We start from the raw sequence: 16173 nt of genomic DNA on the forward strand, positions 1-16173 counted from the left end.
ACCTTTGTCTTCTTTCAATTGCACTTGCTCATGGAATCAAATAACTTCATAACTGAAAGTATATCTTGAAGAGATATTAGTATCATCCATTTGTTTTGTAAACATCAAAAGATAGGAATCAAGATCAACATAATCATTAATGAAACATCTTATCGTTATTTCGAATAAATTTCCTAATACTAGTTTGAAAAATGTTTTAAAGTAAAATAGTACATGCATCTCATAAATCAGTAAGTTTTGATTATTAATCAATTTTACCATGTTATCAGTAAGAATTACTATTTATGTATAAAAACTTACTATTACTTGAATTAAACTTAGTTTCTAAAAAGTAAGTTTGGGATATAAAATAGTAATTTATTTATTTAAAAAGTAAGTTTAATATTTATTCCAATTTACCTTTTGAAGTATAAAAGTTACTATACCCTAAGAATTTGTGGGGATTTCTTCTACAAGATCATTTGCAGAGAAGATGAAAAATAAAAGTATTCATAGTTGGGAAAATTATAATTTATCTTTGCTATTTCTAGCTGAATTGAGGCCAGTGGAATTCAGGCCCGAGAAAGTGTATTGGACCGAAAGTGTATCCTCATTTGGCCGAAAAGTGTATCCCCAAGATGTAGTTCAGTAATAAGCCATTACCTACGCTACATATGAGATTGAAAGACTGAAAATATACATTTTTTTCAGTTATTTTTGGAGAATCAAGGACCAAGTAAATGATAACCTTCAGCAGAGGCAACCAACTTTGGAGAGGTAAAACCGTTTTAGAAATTGGTGATTTTTTACTTAAATATGGAAATTTTTTACTTTTAGTATTAGTAAGTTTAATTTAAACAAAAGTAAATTTTGTCAAATAATAAGTAAATTAAATTACTCAAAGTGTAAATTTCTATTTCTGACTAAAACTTATCTTTTAGGCATACACTTACTAGTTTTAATTAATGATAGGTTGTAATTTTACTATTTATTTTATTATTAATTTTCCTTATTACCTGACTTGATGTGGATTAATTGCTGGATTCTACTCATTTTCCGTAGTTTGCATTGATTTCAGGAAGTAGATAAAAAATACCACAACTAATGCCACTTTGGCAGTCATCGGAAGAGAAATTAAAATAGAAGGTTTGGAATGGCATTTTTGGAAGACAAGGCACACAAGCCCCTTTGCGGTCATTTTGGGCTGAAGTGCTCTTTTCCCTGGATGGGCCGCACAATGCGAAGAGGGGGAGATCATCGGATACAAAAGCTCTGTTTTGAAACTCGGACCGGACCGGCCGGTCGAACCGGGAACCGGCCAGGTAGCCGGTCCGAGTCACATTAAAAAACCGGAAATTTAAAACCCGGTCAAAGCCGGTCAAAAACCGGGTTTTACCGGATTTGACCGGGTAAAAATCGGTTTTTCCGGTTCAACAGTAATTTTTTTAAAAAAAAATTCAAACTTTTTAATATTATGTTTTGACCCCCTAAATTGTTAAAACTTATTGATATACCTCAAATATTTGATACTTTATAAATATTATCCTAAAATTTGATGTTATTTTTCAATTAAATTCATAATTTTAATTCTAAACTTGTTAATATTTATTAAATAATATAAATTGCTACTTGATTGTTCTAATTTCTTTGTATTTTTTTGTTAAATATATTTGAAACATCAAATATATATGAATATACCTTTATTAATATCAATATATTATCAGATATTATATATATAATATTTTAATTTTTAAATAATTTTTATTTATGACGTCATCCGGTTCGACCCCTATCGACCCCCGGTCGAACCCATTGACCCCTGACCCCTGACCTCGGCCGAGTCACTATCCGGTCCGGTTCTGAAAACATAGTACAAAAGAGGCATTGCAGAGGATGGAAGGGGGGGGTCACTTTTCTTGGAGTTTTGTAGCCGCACTTTTTGACTTTTCTTTTGAACCTTTATAGGCAATCTCCACGGTTGAAATGGGGACAAGGAGTACTAGCTTAGCAATTCATTAGCTCTTCCTGGAGAATTCCTTTTCGGCTTGCTCTCACGCATGCCAGGAGAAGTGGAGCTAGCCACTTTGACTTTTCCTCCTTGTACCTTTTGAGTGGCTTCACTCTACGGATGCTAGAAACAATTAAGAGACTCAATTGTTACCTGTAAACTTTCATTTGCCTTTCAATTGTTCGACGAATTGCGGCTCCTGAAATGCAGTCAATGGCCGTGACTTTTGCTGGAATTTCCCGCGGACTTAGTTCATCAAATATGAACTAATTTTCTCATTCTAGTCAAGAAATAACGGATGCTTTGAATCACCTAAAAATTGTGAGATCGTTTTAATTTAATCTTTCCCTTTTATTTATTGGTATTCGCATATTCCTTGTTTGCTATGCTTATGGTTATTTAATTAATTGATTGTCTTGGATCCAGAAAATTAATTGATTTGGTAACCTATTGTCAATTAGGACCTTGAATCCGTAATTGTTTAATTGTCCTGAAATAGTGACAGCTGGCACGATTAGATTCGTGTCAAGGGGATACGCGGGCTAATCTAAAATAACCCTGGTAGTGTGTTATTTGGTTAGAATAGGGCTCCTCTAATACGTAAGGCAATTGGGGAATTAAATTCTACGGGCGTACCTAGGATTATTTCTCAATTAGAGCAGTGATTAACGGGTGTATCTTAATCGCCGACACAGTAAGAAGGGGTTGACTGCCATCGCTTGTTTGGTAGTTATAACCTATTTATTGATGAATAATTGGAATTGCCTTTGCTTCAATGATCAATTAGGTGAACCATTGCTAAAGTTATTTCTTGGCTGGACTTTTAATTAATATTACCTTAATTTGAGTGAATTGCCATTTTGACTTTTAGTTGCCTACTTTATCTTATTTTTGAGTGTTTTCTTGTTTTAATTGATTTGGGCTTTAATTATTATTACTCTGAGTTCAGTGAATCATTGTTTAATTCCTAGTCAGTTATTTATTTTTATTTTTATTTTCATTTTCTTATTTGAATTTATTTGATTGGCATCATTCCTACAAAATCACCCCCTGTGTTACTTTGAATTTCTTAAAAAACAAATATACCCAATCCCTGTGGATACGACCCTACTTGCCCTGTCTACTAGTTCATAATTATTTGTGAAAAGAAATAACCATTCCATTCGAGTATATCGGATTAAGCAAACTCTTCGGGAACAGGGTGAATCAAGTAACCCATTGCACACCTAGAGTCCCTGCTCCAGTACTTGAAATTGGGTTTTGGTCATTTTAACTGGCAATTAGGTTTAATTTTATTATTGCACAGGCTTCGACACCCTGTCAATTTTTGGCGCCGTTGCCGGGGACTGGCGTTATTATTTGTTTCTTTTTAAATTCATTTTTTTGTCCTAATTTTCTGGTTTTCTTCTAGTGTATGCCTCGATTTTCTCGTACAGGTGATTTGATTTTTGACCCTGAGGTAGAGAAGACCGCGCGTAGAACGGGAAAGGAAACCAAACAGCTTAGAGAGGAGCACTCCAGTGCTGCATCTCAGAGACCTGAGCCAAGAGTTGATCCAACAGATTCGTTTGGTGACACTTCAAGTGACTCTGACCAGGAGGAAGGAACCATGGCTAATGCACGAACATTAAGGGAGTTGGCTGCCCCTAATTTAAATCAGCAGCCTCTATGCATTACCTTCCCCACCTTAAATGATAACACTCCATTTGAACTAAAATCTGGTCTGATTCAACTTTTACCCTCTTTTCATGATTTACCAGGTGAAGAGCCGTATAAGCATCTGCAGGAATTTGATGTCGTGTGCAACAGTATGAAACCCCCGGGAATCTCAGAAGAGCAAATAAAAATGTGGGCATTCCCTTTCTCATTGAAAGACTCTGCAAAGGACTGGTTATACTACCTGCCACCAGGTAGCATTACCACGTGGGATCAGTTGCAGAGAAAATTTCTAGAGAAATACTTTCCTGCATCCAGGGCTGCAAGTCTAAGGAAAAAAATTTGCGGGGTTAAGCAGCACCCAGGGGAGTCACTCTATGAGTACTGGGAGCGGTTCAAGAAGTTGTGCCATAAGTGCCCCCAGCACCAGATAAGCGAGCAGCTGCTCATACAGTAGTTTTATGAGGGGCTCCTTTCCAGAGACAGGAGCATAATTGATGCTGCAAGTGGAGGGCCACTGGTGAACAAAACTCCTCAGGAAACACGGGAGTTAATAGAGGGGATGGCAGAGAATTCACAACAATTCGGTACAAGAGAGGATGTCCCAATACGTAAGGTGAATGAGGAAGAGACACCCTCTATGCAGCAGCAGCTAACTGAGTTGACCGCGTTTGTTAGGCAACTGGCTGTGAGAAATGCATCACAAGCCAGGGTATGCGGGATTTGCACTGGTATAGGTCACTCTGCAGACATGTGCCCAATGATTCAGGAAGAAACTGCAGAACAGGTGAACATGGCTGACCACGCGCCCGCGCCAAGAAAGCAGTACGACCCTTACTCAAGCACCTACAACCCCGGGTGGAGAGATCATCCCAACCTCAGTTATGGAGGAAATAGGCAGCCCAACTATGCACCGAACATGCAGTCTAATTTCATGCCAAATAAGCAACCGGGGTACCAGCAGCAATACCAACCCCGACCACCTCCGCCCCCGAGCTCTGGTCCATCTTTGGAGGAGATGATGAAACAAATGATGGCAACCATTACGCAAAATCAGCAAAGGACGGAGGCAACCATTATGCAAAATCAGCAAAGGACGGACTCCGAAATGCAGGACATAAGGAATCAGATAAGTCAAATGGCCACAACAATCAACCGCTTGGATTCCCAGAACCAAGGTAAATTGCCGTCTCAACCTGAATTAAATCCGAAGAACGTGAGCGCAATGACCCTAAGGAGCGGGAAGGAAATTCAAGGGCCTGAACCTGTGATCCCTAAGGACAAGGATGAGGAGAAGATCGAAAATGAACTTGAGAGGGAGGACAGCAATGGTGCAGATCCAAAGGTACTTCCAGACCCAATAATTACAGTTAAAACTAACCCGCCTCCTTTTCCTAGCAGGTTGGAAAAATCGAAGAAGCAGGATAAGGAGAAGGAGATTTTGGAGGTGTTTCGCAAGGTGGAGATAAATATCCCCCTCTTACACGCCATCAAACAAGTACCAAAATATGCTAAGTTCCTAAGGGACTTGTGTGTCAATCGAAGGCGATTGAGGGGAGATGAAAGGGTTATTGTTGGGGAGAATGTGTCAGCGGTCCTGCAGAGAAAGTTTCCACCCAAGTGCGGGGACTCAGGTATGTTTACTATCCCCTATAGGATAGGTAATACTGTGATTAGAAGGGCCATGTTGGATCTGGGAGCATCAATTAATGTCATGCCTAAATCTATCTATACTTCTCTGAAATTAGGTCCATTAAAAGAAACTGGAATAATCATTCAATTAGCTGACCGAACTAATGCATATCCTGATGGGTTGGTTGAAGATGTGTTGGTAAAAGTAAATGATTTGGTGTTTCCAGCTGATTTTTATGTACTTGATATGGATGATGACCACTCCCCTGATCCCTCACCTTTGTTGTTAGGTAGACCCTTTATAAGCACAGCACAAACAAAAATTGATGTTAATAAGGGTACCTTATCCATGGAATTTGATGGGGAAACTGTGCATTTTAATATCTTTGATACTATGAAATACCCCTCAAATTCTAACTTTAGCTCAATTTTCTCTGTGAGTGCTATTGACCCTGCAGTGCAGGAAGTGTTTGAAACTGTTGGCAGGGATGAGCTGGAGGTGGCTTTAACCAAGCACCTCGAGTTGGAGACAACTCCTAAGGTGGAGTGGAGTGAGGATCTAAAATGCACAATAGGTGCATTACACTCATTGCCGACCACCTCAAAAAGGTATAAAGTCTTGCCTATTTTTATTCCCGAGCCTCACCAGAAGGTATTGCCATCTGTGGTGCAGGCACCTGTAGTGGAGTTGAAACCTCTACCAGAGCACCTGAAGTATGCGTATTTGGGTGACAACGAGACACTCCCGGTAATTATCTCATCTGCACTCTCAAAAACGCAGGAGGAGAAGTTGATCCGAGTCCTTAGAAAGCATAAAGAGGCGATAGGATGGACCATCACAGACATCAAGGGGATCAGCCCGGCCGTCTGTATGCATCGGATTAGATTGGAAGAGGATGCTAAACCTGTTCGGCATGCTCAAAGGAGGTTCAACCCCCTCATGATGGAAGTTGTAAAAAAGGAGATTTTGAAATTGCTAGATGTGGGGATTATTTTTGCAATATCAGATAGCCCCTGGGTGAGCCCGGTCCAGGTAGTCCCAAAGAAGGCAGGAGTGACGGTAGAGGCTAACCAAACCGGTGAACTTGTGCCAGTGCGTAAGCCCACTGGATGGAGGCAATGTATAGACTACCGTAGGCTAAACGCCGTCACCAAAAAGGACCATTTCCCTCTCCCATTCATTGACCAAATGGTTGAACGTTTGTCTTGTAGGGCTTACTATTATTTTTTGGATGGATTTTCAGGATACTTTCAGATAGCAATTGCCCCAGAGGATCAAGAGAAGACAACCTTCACGTGCCCGTTCGGGACCTTTGCTTATAGATGAATGCCATTTGGGTTGTGCAATGCACCTGCAACATTCCAGAGGCGTATGGTAAGTATTTTTTCTGAATATGTGGAGAAAATTATTGAAGTTTTTATGGATGATTTCAGTGTGTATGGTGATAGTTTTGATACATGTCTAGACAACCTGAAATTGATCCTGATAAGGTGTATAGAGACTAATCTCGTGCTTAATTGGGAAAAATGTCATTTTATGGTTGAGCACGAGATAGTGATAGGGTATAATTTGTTAGTAATTTTATTATTAATTTCCTTTTTCATCCATGATAAATATTGTGTTAATTGCTGATATCTACTCATATTTGGTATCTGGACTTAATTTCAGGAATGAAACAGAAAACTACCAAAAATGAGGGATTTTATGAAGAATATGGAGACTTCTAAGGGCTTCAATTCTTGGGCCCTTGGATTGGTGGGGACCACAAAGCTATAAGTCATTTGGGCTCTTCAAAGAAAGCTACGTAAAAGAGACTTGGAACAAGAAGTACTTTGGAGGCTTTGTCCACATGTGTGGGGACCACCTATATAGCTTTAGTCTATCTTTCTTTTGTTTCTTAAATAGGGAGAACGTAGGGAAAGAAGACATCTCTAGCTTTAGTTTATCTTTTAGTTTAGTTTTTAGCCTAGTTTTTAGTTTTTCTTTTCTTCTCCTGACTGGCCTCTGACACACGCCAGGTGTTCGACAATATTCCCCAACGGAAAAAATACCTTTTATTCCTTGCTTCCTAATAGAAAACGCAATGCCTTTGCAATTTATTAATTCGTGTGGTGATTTCATTATGCGGCGTAGCTAAGCCTTCCATCTAGTCAAGGGTCAACTCGACGGCGCAGTCCCGAAAATCTGTGAGATCTACTTAGTTTTCACGCGTTCCTTAATTTATTAATATTTGCACGTTGTCTGCTTGAATTTTCATGGGATTATTTTATTAATTGGATGTCAAGGGCCCGATGTTCAATGTGATTTATTAATCTCGTGCCAATTTAGTCAATTAAATCCGTAATTGTTTGATTGATTAATATTAGTGGCAACTGGTGTGTTTACACATTAGGGGAACGTGCGATCTAATTTAAATAACCCTCGTAGCGTGTTATTGATTAGGGCTAGGTTTTTCTAGTTATTAATGCAATTGGAAAATTACTTCCTATGGTCGTACCTAGGAGTATTTGCTGATTAGGGGTAATCAACGGTCGTACCTTGGTTATCAATAATTTAAGGAAAAATTGGTCGTCAGACTATAACTAGCCTATTAATACATTAAGTAAACATCTCTTGCATCAATGATCGGATGATTGGACTGTGCCAGAGTAGTTGCGTCCTTGGCTAGAATTTATTTATGCTTGATTTAATTCCTGCTAAACTTGTGCTAGTTAATTATTTGTTTTTAGTTGGATTGTTTAATTATTTTTAGTTGTCTATCCACAAAAACACCCCCCTTTGTCACTGTGAGTTTGAAAAGGAACAATTACTCCCAGTCCCTGTGGATTCGACCCTGCTTACCGCTGTCTACAGAAATTACTTTTAGTTTGAGCAGGTTTTATTATTGCACAGGCTGACAACCTGTCAATTTTTGGCGCCGTTGCCGGGGACTGGCATTATTATTTGTTTCTTTTTAAATTCATTTTTTGTCCTAATTTTCTGGTTTTCTTCTAGTGTATGCCTCGATCTTTTCGTACAGGTGATTTGATTTTTGACCCTGAAGTAGAGAAGATCGCGCGTAGAACGAGGAAGGAAACCAGACAGCTCAGAGAGGAGCACTCCAGTGCTACATCTCAGAGACCTGAGTCAGGAGTTGAACCAACAGATTCATTTGGTGACACTTCGAGTGACTCGGAGCAAGAAGAAATTCCCATGGCTAATGCACGAACATTAAGGGAGTTGGCTGCCCCTAATTTAAATCAGCAGCCTTTGTGCATTACTTTCCCGAGTTTGAGTGAAAACACTTCATTTGAGTTAAAATCTGGTTTGATTTCTCTTTTACCCTCTTTCCATGATTTACCAGGTGAGGAGCCGTATAAGCATCTGCAGGAGTTTGATGTCGTGTGCAACAGCATGAAGCCCCCGGGCATTACAGAAGAGCAGATAAAAATGAGGGCATTTCCCTTCTCCTTGAAAGATTCTGCGAAGGACTGGCTGTACTACCTGTCACCAGGTAGCATCACCACGTGGGACCAATTGAAGAAAAAATTTTTAGATAAATATTTTCCTGCGTCCAGGGCTGTAAGTCTGAGGAAAGAAATTTGTGGGATCAAGCAGCACCCAGGGGAGTCACTCTATGAGTATTGGGAACGGTTCAACTTCTTGTTGCACAAGTGTCCCCAGCACCAGATAAGCGAGCAGTTGCTCATTCAGTATTTTTATGAGGGGCTCCTTTTTGGGGACAGGAGCATAATTGATGCTGCAAGTGGAGGGGCACTGGTGAACAAAACCCCTCAAGAAGCACGGGAGTTGATTGAGAGGATGGCAGAGAATTCACAACAATTCGGTACGCGAGAGGATTGTCCAATACGCAGGGTGAATGAGGTAGAGACACCCTCCATGCAGCAGCAGCTAACTGAGTTGACCGCGTTTGTTAGGCAACAGGCTGTGAGAAATGCATCACAAGCCAGGGCATGCGGGATTTGCACTGGTATAGGTCACTCTGCAGACATGTGCCCAATGATTCAGGAAGAAACTGCAGAACAGGTGAACATGGCTGACCACGCGCCGCGCCAAGGAAGCAGTACGACCCTTACTCAAGCACCTACAACCCCGGGTGGAGAGATCATCCCAACCTCAGTTATTGAGGGAATAGGCAACCCAACTTTACACCGAACAGGCAGTCTAACTTTGTGCCAAATAAGCCACCAGGGTACCAGCAGCAATACCAATCCCGACCACCTCCGCCCCCAAGCTCTGGTCCATCTTTGGAGGAGATGATGAAACAAATGATGACAAACCATGGCGCAAAATCAACAAATGATGACAACCATGGTGCAAAGTCAGCAAAGGACGGACTCCGAAATGCAGGATATAAGGAATCAGATAAGTCAAATGGCCACAACAATCAACCATTTGGATTCCCAGAACCAAGGGAAGCTGCCATCTCAACCTGAGTTGAACCCGAAGAATGTGAGCGCCATGACTCTGAGGAGCGGGAAGGAAATTCAGGGGCCTGAACCTGTGATCCCTAAGGATAAGGATGAGGAAAAGATCGAAAATGAGCTTGAAAGGGAGAACAGCAATGGTGCAGACCCAAAGGTACTTCCTGACCCAGTAATTACAGCTAAAACTAACCTGCCTCCTTTCCCTAGCAGGTTGAAAAAATCGAAGAAGCAGGATAAGGAAAAGGAGATTTTGGAGGTTTTTCGCAAGGTTGAGATAAACATCCCCCTCTTAGACGCAATCAAACAAGTACCAAAATATGCCAAATTCCTAAGGGACTTGTGTGTCAACCGAAGGCGATTGAGGGGAGATGAACGGGTTATTGTTGGGGAGAATGTGTCAGCGGTCCTGCAGAGAAAGTTTCCACCCAAGTGCGGGGACCCAGGTATGTTTACTATCCCCTGTAGGATAGGGAACACTGTGATTAGAAGGGCCATGTTGGACTTGGGAGCATCAATTAATGTCATGCCTAAATCTATATATGCTTCTCTAAAGCTAGGTCCATTAAAAGAAACTGGAATAATCATTCAATTAGCTGACCGCACTAATGCATATCCTGATGGGTTGGTTGAAGATGTGTTGGTGAAAGTTAATGATTTGGTGTTTCCAGCTGATTTTTATGTACTTGATATGGATGATGATCACTCCCCTGATCCCTCACCTTTGTTATTGGGTAGACCCTTTATGAGCACAGCACAGACAAAAATTGATGTTAATAAGGGTACCTTATCCATGGAATTTGATGGGGAAATTGTGCACTTTAATATCTTTGATACTATGAAATATCCCTCAAACTCCAACTTTAGCTCAGTTTTTTCTGTGAGTGCTATTGACCCTGCGGTGCAGGAAGTATTTGAAACTGTTGGCAGGGATGAGTTGGAGGTAGCTTTGACCAAGCACCTCGAGTTGGAAACAACTCCTGAGGTGGAGTGGAGTGAAGATCTAAAATGCACAATAGGTGCATTACACTCATTGCAGACCACCACGAAAAGATATGAAGTCTTACCTATATTTACTCCCTAACCTCACCAGAGGGTATTGCCATCTGTGGTGCAGGCACCTGTACTGGAGTTGAAACCTCTACCAGAGCACCTGAAATATGCATATCTGGGTGATAATGAGACACTCCCGGTGATTATCTCATCGGCACTGTCAAAAACCCAGGAGGAGAAACTGATCCGGGTCCTTAGAGAGCATAAAGAGGCGATAGGTTGGACAATTGCTGACATTAAGGGAATCAGCCCGGCCATCTGTATGCACCGGATTAGACTAGAAGAGGATGTCAAACCTGTTAGGCAGGCTCAAAGGAGGCTTAATCCCCTCATGATGGAAGTTGTAAAGAAAGAGATTTTAAAATTGCTAGATGTGGGGATCATCTTTGCAATATCTGATAGCCCTTGGGTGAGTCCGGTCCAGGTAGTCCCAAAGAAGACAGGAGTAACGGTAGAAGCCAACCAAACGGGTGAGCTCGTACCAGTACGCAAGCCCACTGGATGGAGGCAGTGTATAGACTACCGTAGGCTAAATGCCGTCACTAAAAAAGACCATTTCCCTCTCCCTTTCATTGATCAGATGGTTGAACGTCTAGCTTGTAGGGCTTACTATTGCTTTTTGGATGGATTTTCAGGATATTTTCAGATAGCAATTGCACCAGAGGATCAAGAGAAGACAACCTTCACATGGCCGTTCGGGACCTTTGCCTATAGACGAATGCCATTTGGATTATGCAATGCACCTGCAACGTTCCAGAGATGTATGGTAAGCATCTTTTCTGAGTATGTTGAGAAAATAATAGAGGTTTTCATGGATGATTTCAGTGTGTATGGTGATAGGTTTGATACGTGTCTAGATAACCTGAAATTGATCCTGATAAGGTGTATAGAGACTAATCTCGTGCTTAATTGGGAAAAATGTCATTTTATGGTTGAGCACGGGATAGTCCTGGGTCATATTGTATCATCTAAGGGCATCGAGGTTGACAAGGCTAAAATAGACGTTATTTCTGCATTACCTTACCCCGCAAATGTGCGGGAGGTGCGTTCTTTTCTTGGGCATGCAGGTTTTTATCGAAGGTTCATCAAGGATTTTTCAAAAATTGGGGCCCCATTGTTCCAACTCTTGCAAAAGGATGTAGCCTTCGAGTTTAATGACAAGTGTGAGAGAGCCTTTGACAAGCTGAAGGAATTGTTGACTTCACCCCCAATCATCCAGCCCTCCGATTGGAGTTTGCCATTTGAAATCATGTGCGATGCCAGTGATCATGCTGTTGGGGCTGTACTGGGGCAAAGAGTAGGAAAGGCGGCTCATGTCATCTATTACGCATCCCGGGCCTTGAATGGAGCCCAGTTGAATTATTCCACCACTGAGAAGGAGCTTCTTGCGGTTATTTTTGCTTTAGAAAAATTCAGGTCATATTTGTTAGGAGCTAAAGTAATTGTATTTTCTGATCATGCAGCGTTAAGGTACCTAATGACCAAGAAGAATGCCAAACCTAGACTCATCAGGTGGATATTGCTACTACAGGAATTTGACCTTGAGATAAGGGACAAAAAAGGCTCAGAAAATCTAGTAGCAGACCATTTGAGTCGCATACCAGTTGGGGAGGACAATGAGCCATTGAAGGATGCATTCCCTGAAGAGCATTTATTTTCCTTGCATTCTCAATTGCCTTGGTATGCTGACCTGGTCAATTATTTGGTAACTGGTAATTTTCCTGCAGGTTGGCCAAAATCGAAGAGGGATAAATTGAAGAGCGACGCCAAGTATTTTATCTGGGATGACCCGTACCTGTGGAAGAGGTGTGCAGATCAGGTAATGAGGAGATGTGTAAGTGAAATGGAATTCCAATCGATTCTAGCTTTTTGTCATACTTTTGCCTGTGGAGGTCATTTTGGACCCAAGAGAACTGCTCATAAGATTTTAGAAAGTGGATTTTATTGGCTTTCATTGTTTAAGGATGCCTATGTATTTTGTAAGTCATGTGATCGCTGTCAAAGGATAGGTAATATAACCCGTAGGGATCATATGCCCCAAGTCCCGATGATTTTTGTAGACATTTTTTATGTCTGGGGTATAGATTTCATGGGGCCTTTTCCTACTTCATTTGGTTTTCTGTATATTTTGCTGGCAGTTGATTATGTGTCCAAATGGGTGGAGGCTAAGGCCACTCGGACTAATGACTCGAAGGTAGTTGCAGATTTTATTAGGTCTAATATTTTTGTACGATTTGGAATGCCAAAAGCCATTGTCAGTGATAGGGGGACGCACTTCTGCAACAAAACCATAGCTGCGTTGTTTCGCAAGTATGGTGTACTCCACAGGGTCTCGACATCGTACCACCCTCAGACCAATGGTCAAGCGGAGGTATCAAACCGGGAGATTAAGTCCATTCTGGAGAAAATGGTGCGCCCCGATAGGAAAGATTGGAGTTCAAGGTTGGAAGATGCTTTGTGGGCATATAGGACCGCTTACAAGACGCCTATAGGGATGTCTCCCTATAGGTTAGTATTTGGTAAGCCTTGCTATCTTCCAGTGGAGTTCGAGCACAAGGCTTTTTGGGCGATAAAGCAATGCAACATGAACCTAGAAGAGGCCGGTGCCCGACGGAAATTGGATTTACAGGAGTTGGAGGAGATTCGCAATGAGGCCTATGAGAATGCGGTAATTTATAAGGAGAAAAATAAGATTTTTCATGACCAACAGATCTCGAGGAGGACATTCGAGTGTGGGCAAAAAGTTCTCCTGTACCACTCCAAATTGAAGTTATTTCCAAGTAAGTTACGTTCTCGTTGGATTGGTCCTTTTGTTGTGACTAATGTCTTTCATTATGGTGCAGTAGAGATCCAAAGTTTGAAGACTGAGAAGAAATTTGTAGTGAATGGTCATCGTCTCAAGCCGTATTATGAAGGGGTTCCAATTGAACGGGTGGAGATGGTGCACTTGGAAGACTCGATTTGCTTAGTTTAAGCAAAGTTTTGGACGATGTCTAGCCAAAGACATTAAAGAAAGGCGCTCATTGGGAGGCAACCCAATTGTTCCTTTTCATTGTTTGTTCAATTTCGTGTGATAGTTTAGATGTGTGCTCCCTGAATTAGACTGATTTTGGGTTTCAATTTGCATTTTTGCTGATCTATAGGTGCCCTTCACTCATGAGGCGCCCGCGTGGTGATGTGCAGGAAGCTCACGATCAGAAACTTCTGAAACTTCTGGGAGCTCTCTTGCCCTCATGACGCGCCCGCGTGGTGATGTGCAGGAAGCTCACGATCAGAAACTTCTGAAACTTCCGAAACTTCTGGGAGCTCTCTTGCCCTCATGACGTGCCCGCGTCACGTTCACGGGAAAGGTAGGGATTCAAAAAAAAAAAAAAATTTGAATAAACATTTCTTATCACCGTAGCTTTAGTTTCCAAATTTAAAAAAAAATTTATTTCCGTGGCTCAAAGAGCCTCATAATTGGAAGGAAAAGAAAAGAAACACGTAGCTTTAAAATGTCATTTTATGGTTGAGCACGGGATAGTCTTGGGTAATGTGGTGTCGTCTAAAGGTATCAAGGTTGACAGGGCGAAAATAGATATTATATCTGCATTACCTTACCCCGCGAGTGTGCGGGAGGTACGTTCTTTTCTTGGACATGCAGGTTTTTATCGAAGGTTCATCAAGGATTTTTAAAAAATTGGGGCCCTGCTGTTCCAACTTCTACAAAAGGATGTAGCCTTCGAGTTTGATGACAAGTGTGGGAGAGCCTTCGACAAGTTGAAGGAATTGTTGATCTCACCTCCAATCATCCAGCCCCCTGACTGGAATTTACCATTTGAGATTATGTGTGATGCCAGTGACCATGCTGTAGGGGCTGTGCTAGGGCAAAGAGTGGGAAAGGCACCTCACGTCATCTACTATGCGTCCCGAGCGTTAAATGGAATCCAATTGAATTACTCCACCACTGAGAAGGAGCTTCTTGCAGTTATTTTTGCTTTAGAAAAATTCAGGTCATATCTGTTAGGTGCCAAAGTAATTGTATTTTTTGATCATGCAGCATTAAGGTACCTAATGACCAAGAAGGATGCCAAATCGAGGCTCATCAGGTGGATATTGCTACTACAGGAATTTGACCTGGAAATAAGGGACAAAAAAGGCTCAGAAAATCTAGTAGCAGACCATTTGAGTCGCATACCGGTTGGGGAGGATAATGAACCATTGAAGGATGCATTCCCTGAAGAGCATTTATTTGCCTTAAATTCTCAATTGCCTTGATATGCTGATTTAGTCAATTATTTGGTAACTGGTAACTTTCCTGCAGGTTGGTCAAAATCGAAAAGGGATAAATTGAAGAGCGACGCCAAGTATTTTATCTGGGATGACCCATACTTATGGAAGAGATGTGCAGATCAAGTGATGAGGAGATGTGTAAGTGAAGTGGAATTTCAATCGATTTTGACTTTTTGTCATACTTTTGCCTGTGGAGGTCATTTTGGACCCAGGAGAACTGCTCATAAGGTATTAGAAAGTGGATTTTATTGGCCTTCATTATTTAAGGATGCTTATGTGTTTTGCAAGTCATGTGATCGCTGCCAAAGGGTAGGTAATATAGCCCGTAGGGATCATATGCCCCAGGTCCCGTTGATTTTTGTTGAAATTTTTGATGTCTGGGGTATAGATTTCATGGGGCCTTTTCCTATTTCATTTGATTTTCTATATATTTTGTTGGCAGTTGATTATGTGTCTAAGTGGGTGGAGGCTAAGGCCACTCGGACTAAAGACTCGAAAGTAGTTGCAGATTTTATCAGGTCTAATATTTTTGTGCGATTTGGAATGCCAAGAGCTATTGTCAGTGATAGGGGAACGCACTTCTGCAACAAAACCATAGCTGCGTTGTTTCGCAAGTATGGTGTACTCCACAGGGTCTCGACGTCGTACCACCTTCAGACCAATGGTCAAGCGGAGGTGTCGAACCGAGAAATCAAATCCATCTTGGAGAAAATGGTGCGTCCCGATAGGAAAGATTGGAGTCATCGGTTGGAGGACGCACTCTGGGCCTATCGGACGGCGTACAAGGCGCCTATAGGGATGTCGCCGTACATGTTGGTATTTGGGAAGCCGTGCCACCTACCAGTGGAGTTTGAGCACAAGGCTTTCTGGGCGATAAAGCAATGCAACATGAACCTAGAGGAGGCCGGTGCCCAACGGAAGTTGGATTTGCAAGAATTGGAGGAGATCCGGAACGAAGCCTACGAAAATGCACTAATTTATAAGGAGAGAAGCCGGACATTTCATGATCAACAAATTTCAAGAAAAACCTTTGAAATTGGACAGAAGGTCCTCCTGTACCAATCCAGGCTCAAGCTATTCCCAGGTAAGCTACGTTCCCGTTGGTTTGGACCTTTTATTGTTACTCACGTGTTTCCATATGGTGCAGT

At 41.5% G+C, this 16173-nt stretch overlaps 1 protein-coding gene across 1 annotated transcript; it reads left to right on the forward strand.

Annotated features, from left to right (window-relative positions):
* Positions 1-9557: 9557 nt before the first annotated feature.
* On the forward strand, positions 9558-15010 carry LOC113750348. The gene is made up of 4 exons (XM_027294338.1): positions 9558-10643; positions 10794-11162; positions 11727-13421; positions 14465-15010. Exons 1-4 carry the CDS (start codon positions 9558-9560, stop codon positions 15008-15010), a joined length of 3696 nt encoding a protein of 1231 aa, XP_027150139.1.
* The last annotated feature ends 1163 nt before the right edge of the window (positions 15011-16173 follow it).

This window comes from Coffea eugenioides, chromosome 10 (assembly GCF_003713205.1).
Source record: "Coffea eugenioides isolate CCC68of chromosome 10, Ceug_1.0, whole genome shotgun sequence".
In the NCBI taxonomy this organism is placed as follows: domain Eukaryota; kingdom Viridiplantae; phylum Streptophyta; class Magnoliopsida; order Gentianales; family Rubiaceae; genus Coffea; species Coffea eugenioides.

Bases quoted from the DNA above. Each gene is read 5' to 3' on its own strand.
- LOC113750348 (XM_027294338.1), top strand. From the start codon at position 9,558: ATGGCGCAAAATCAACAAATGATGACAACCATGGTGCAAAGTCAGCAA. The intron at 11,163-11,726 runs GTGAGTCCGGTC...GTATCATCTAAG, and splicing joins CAATATCTGATAGCCCTTGG to GGCATCGAGGTTGACAAGGC. The intron at 13,422-14,464 runs GTAATTTATAAG...CTTCTACAAAAG, and splicing joins ATGAGGCCTATGAGAATGCG to GATGTAGCCTTCGAGTTTGA.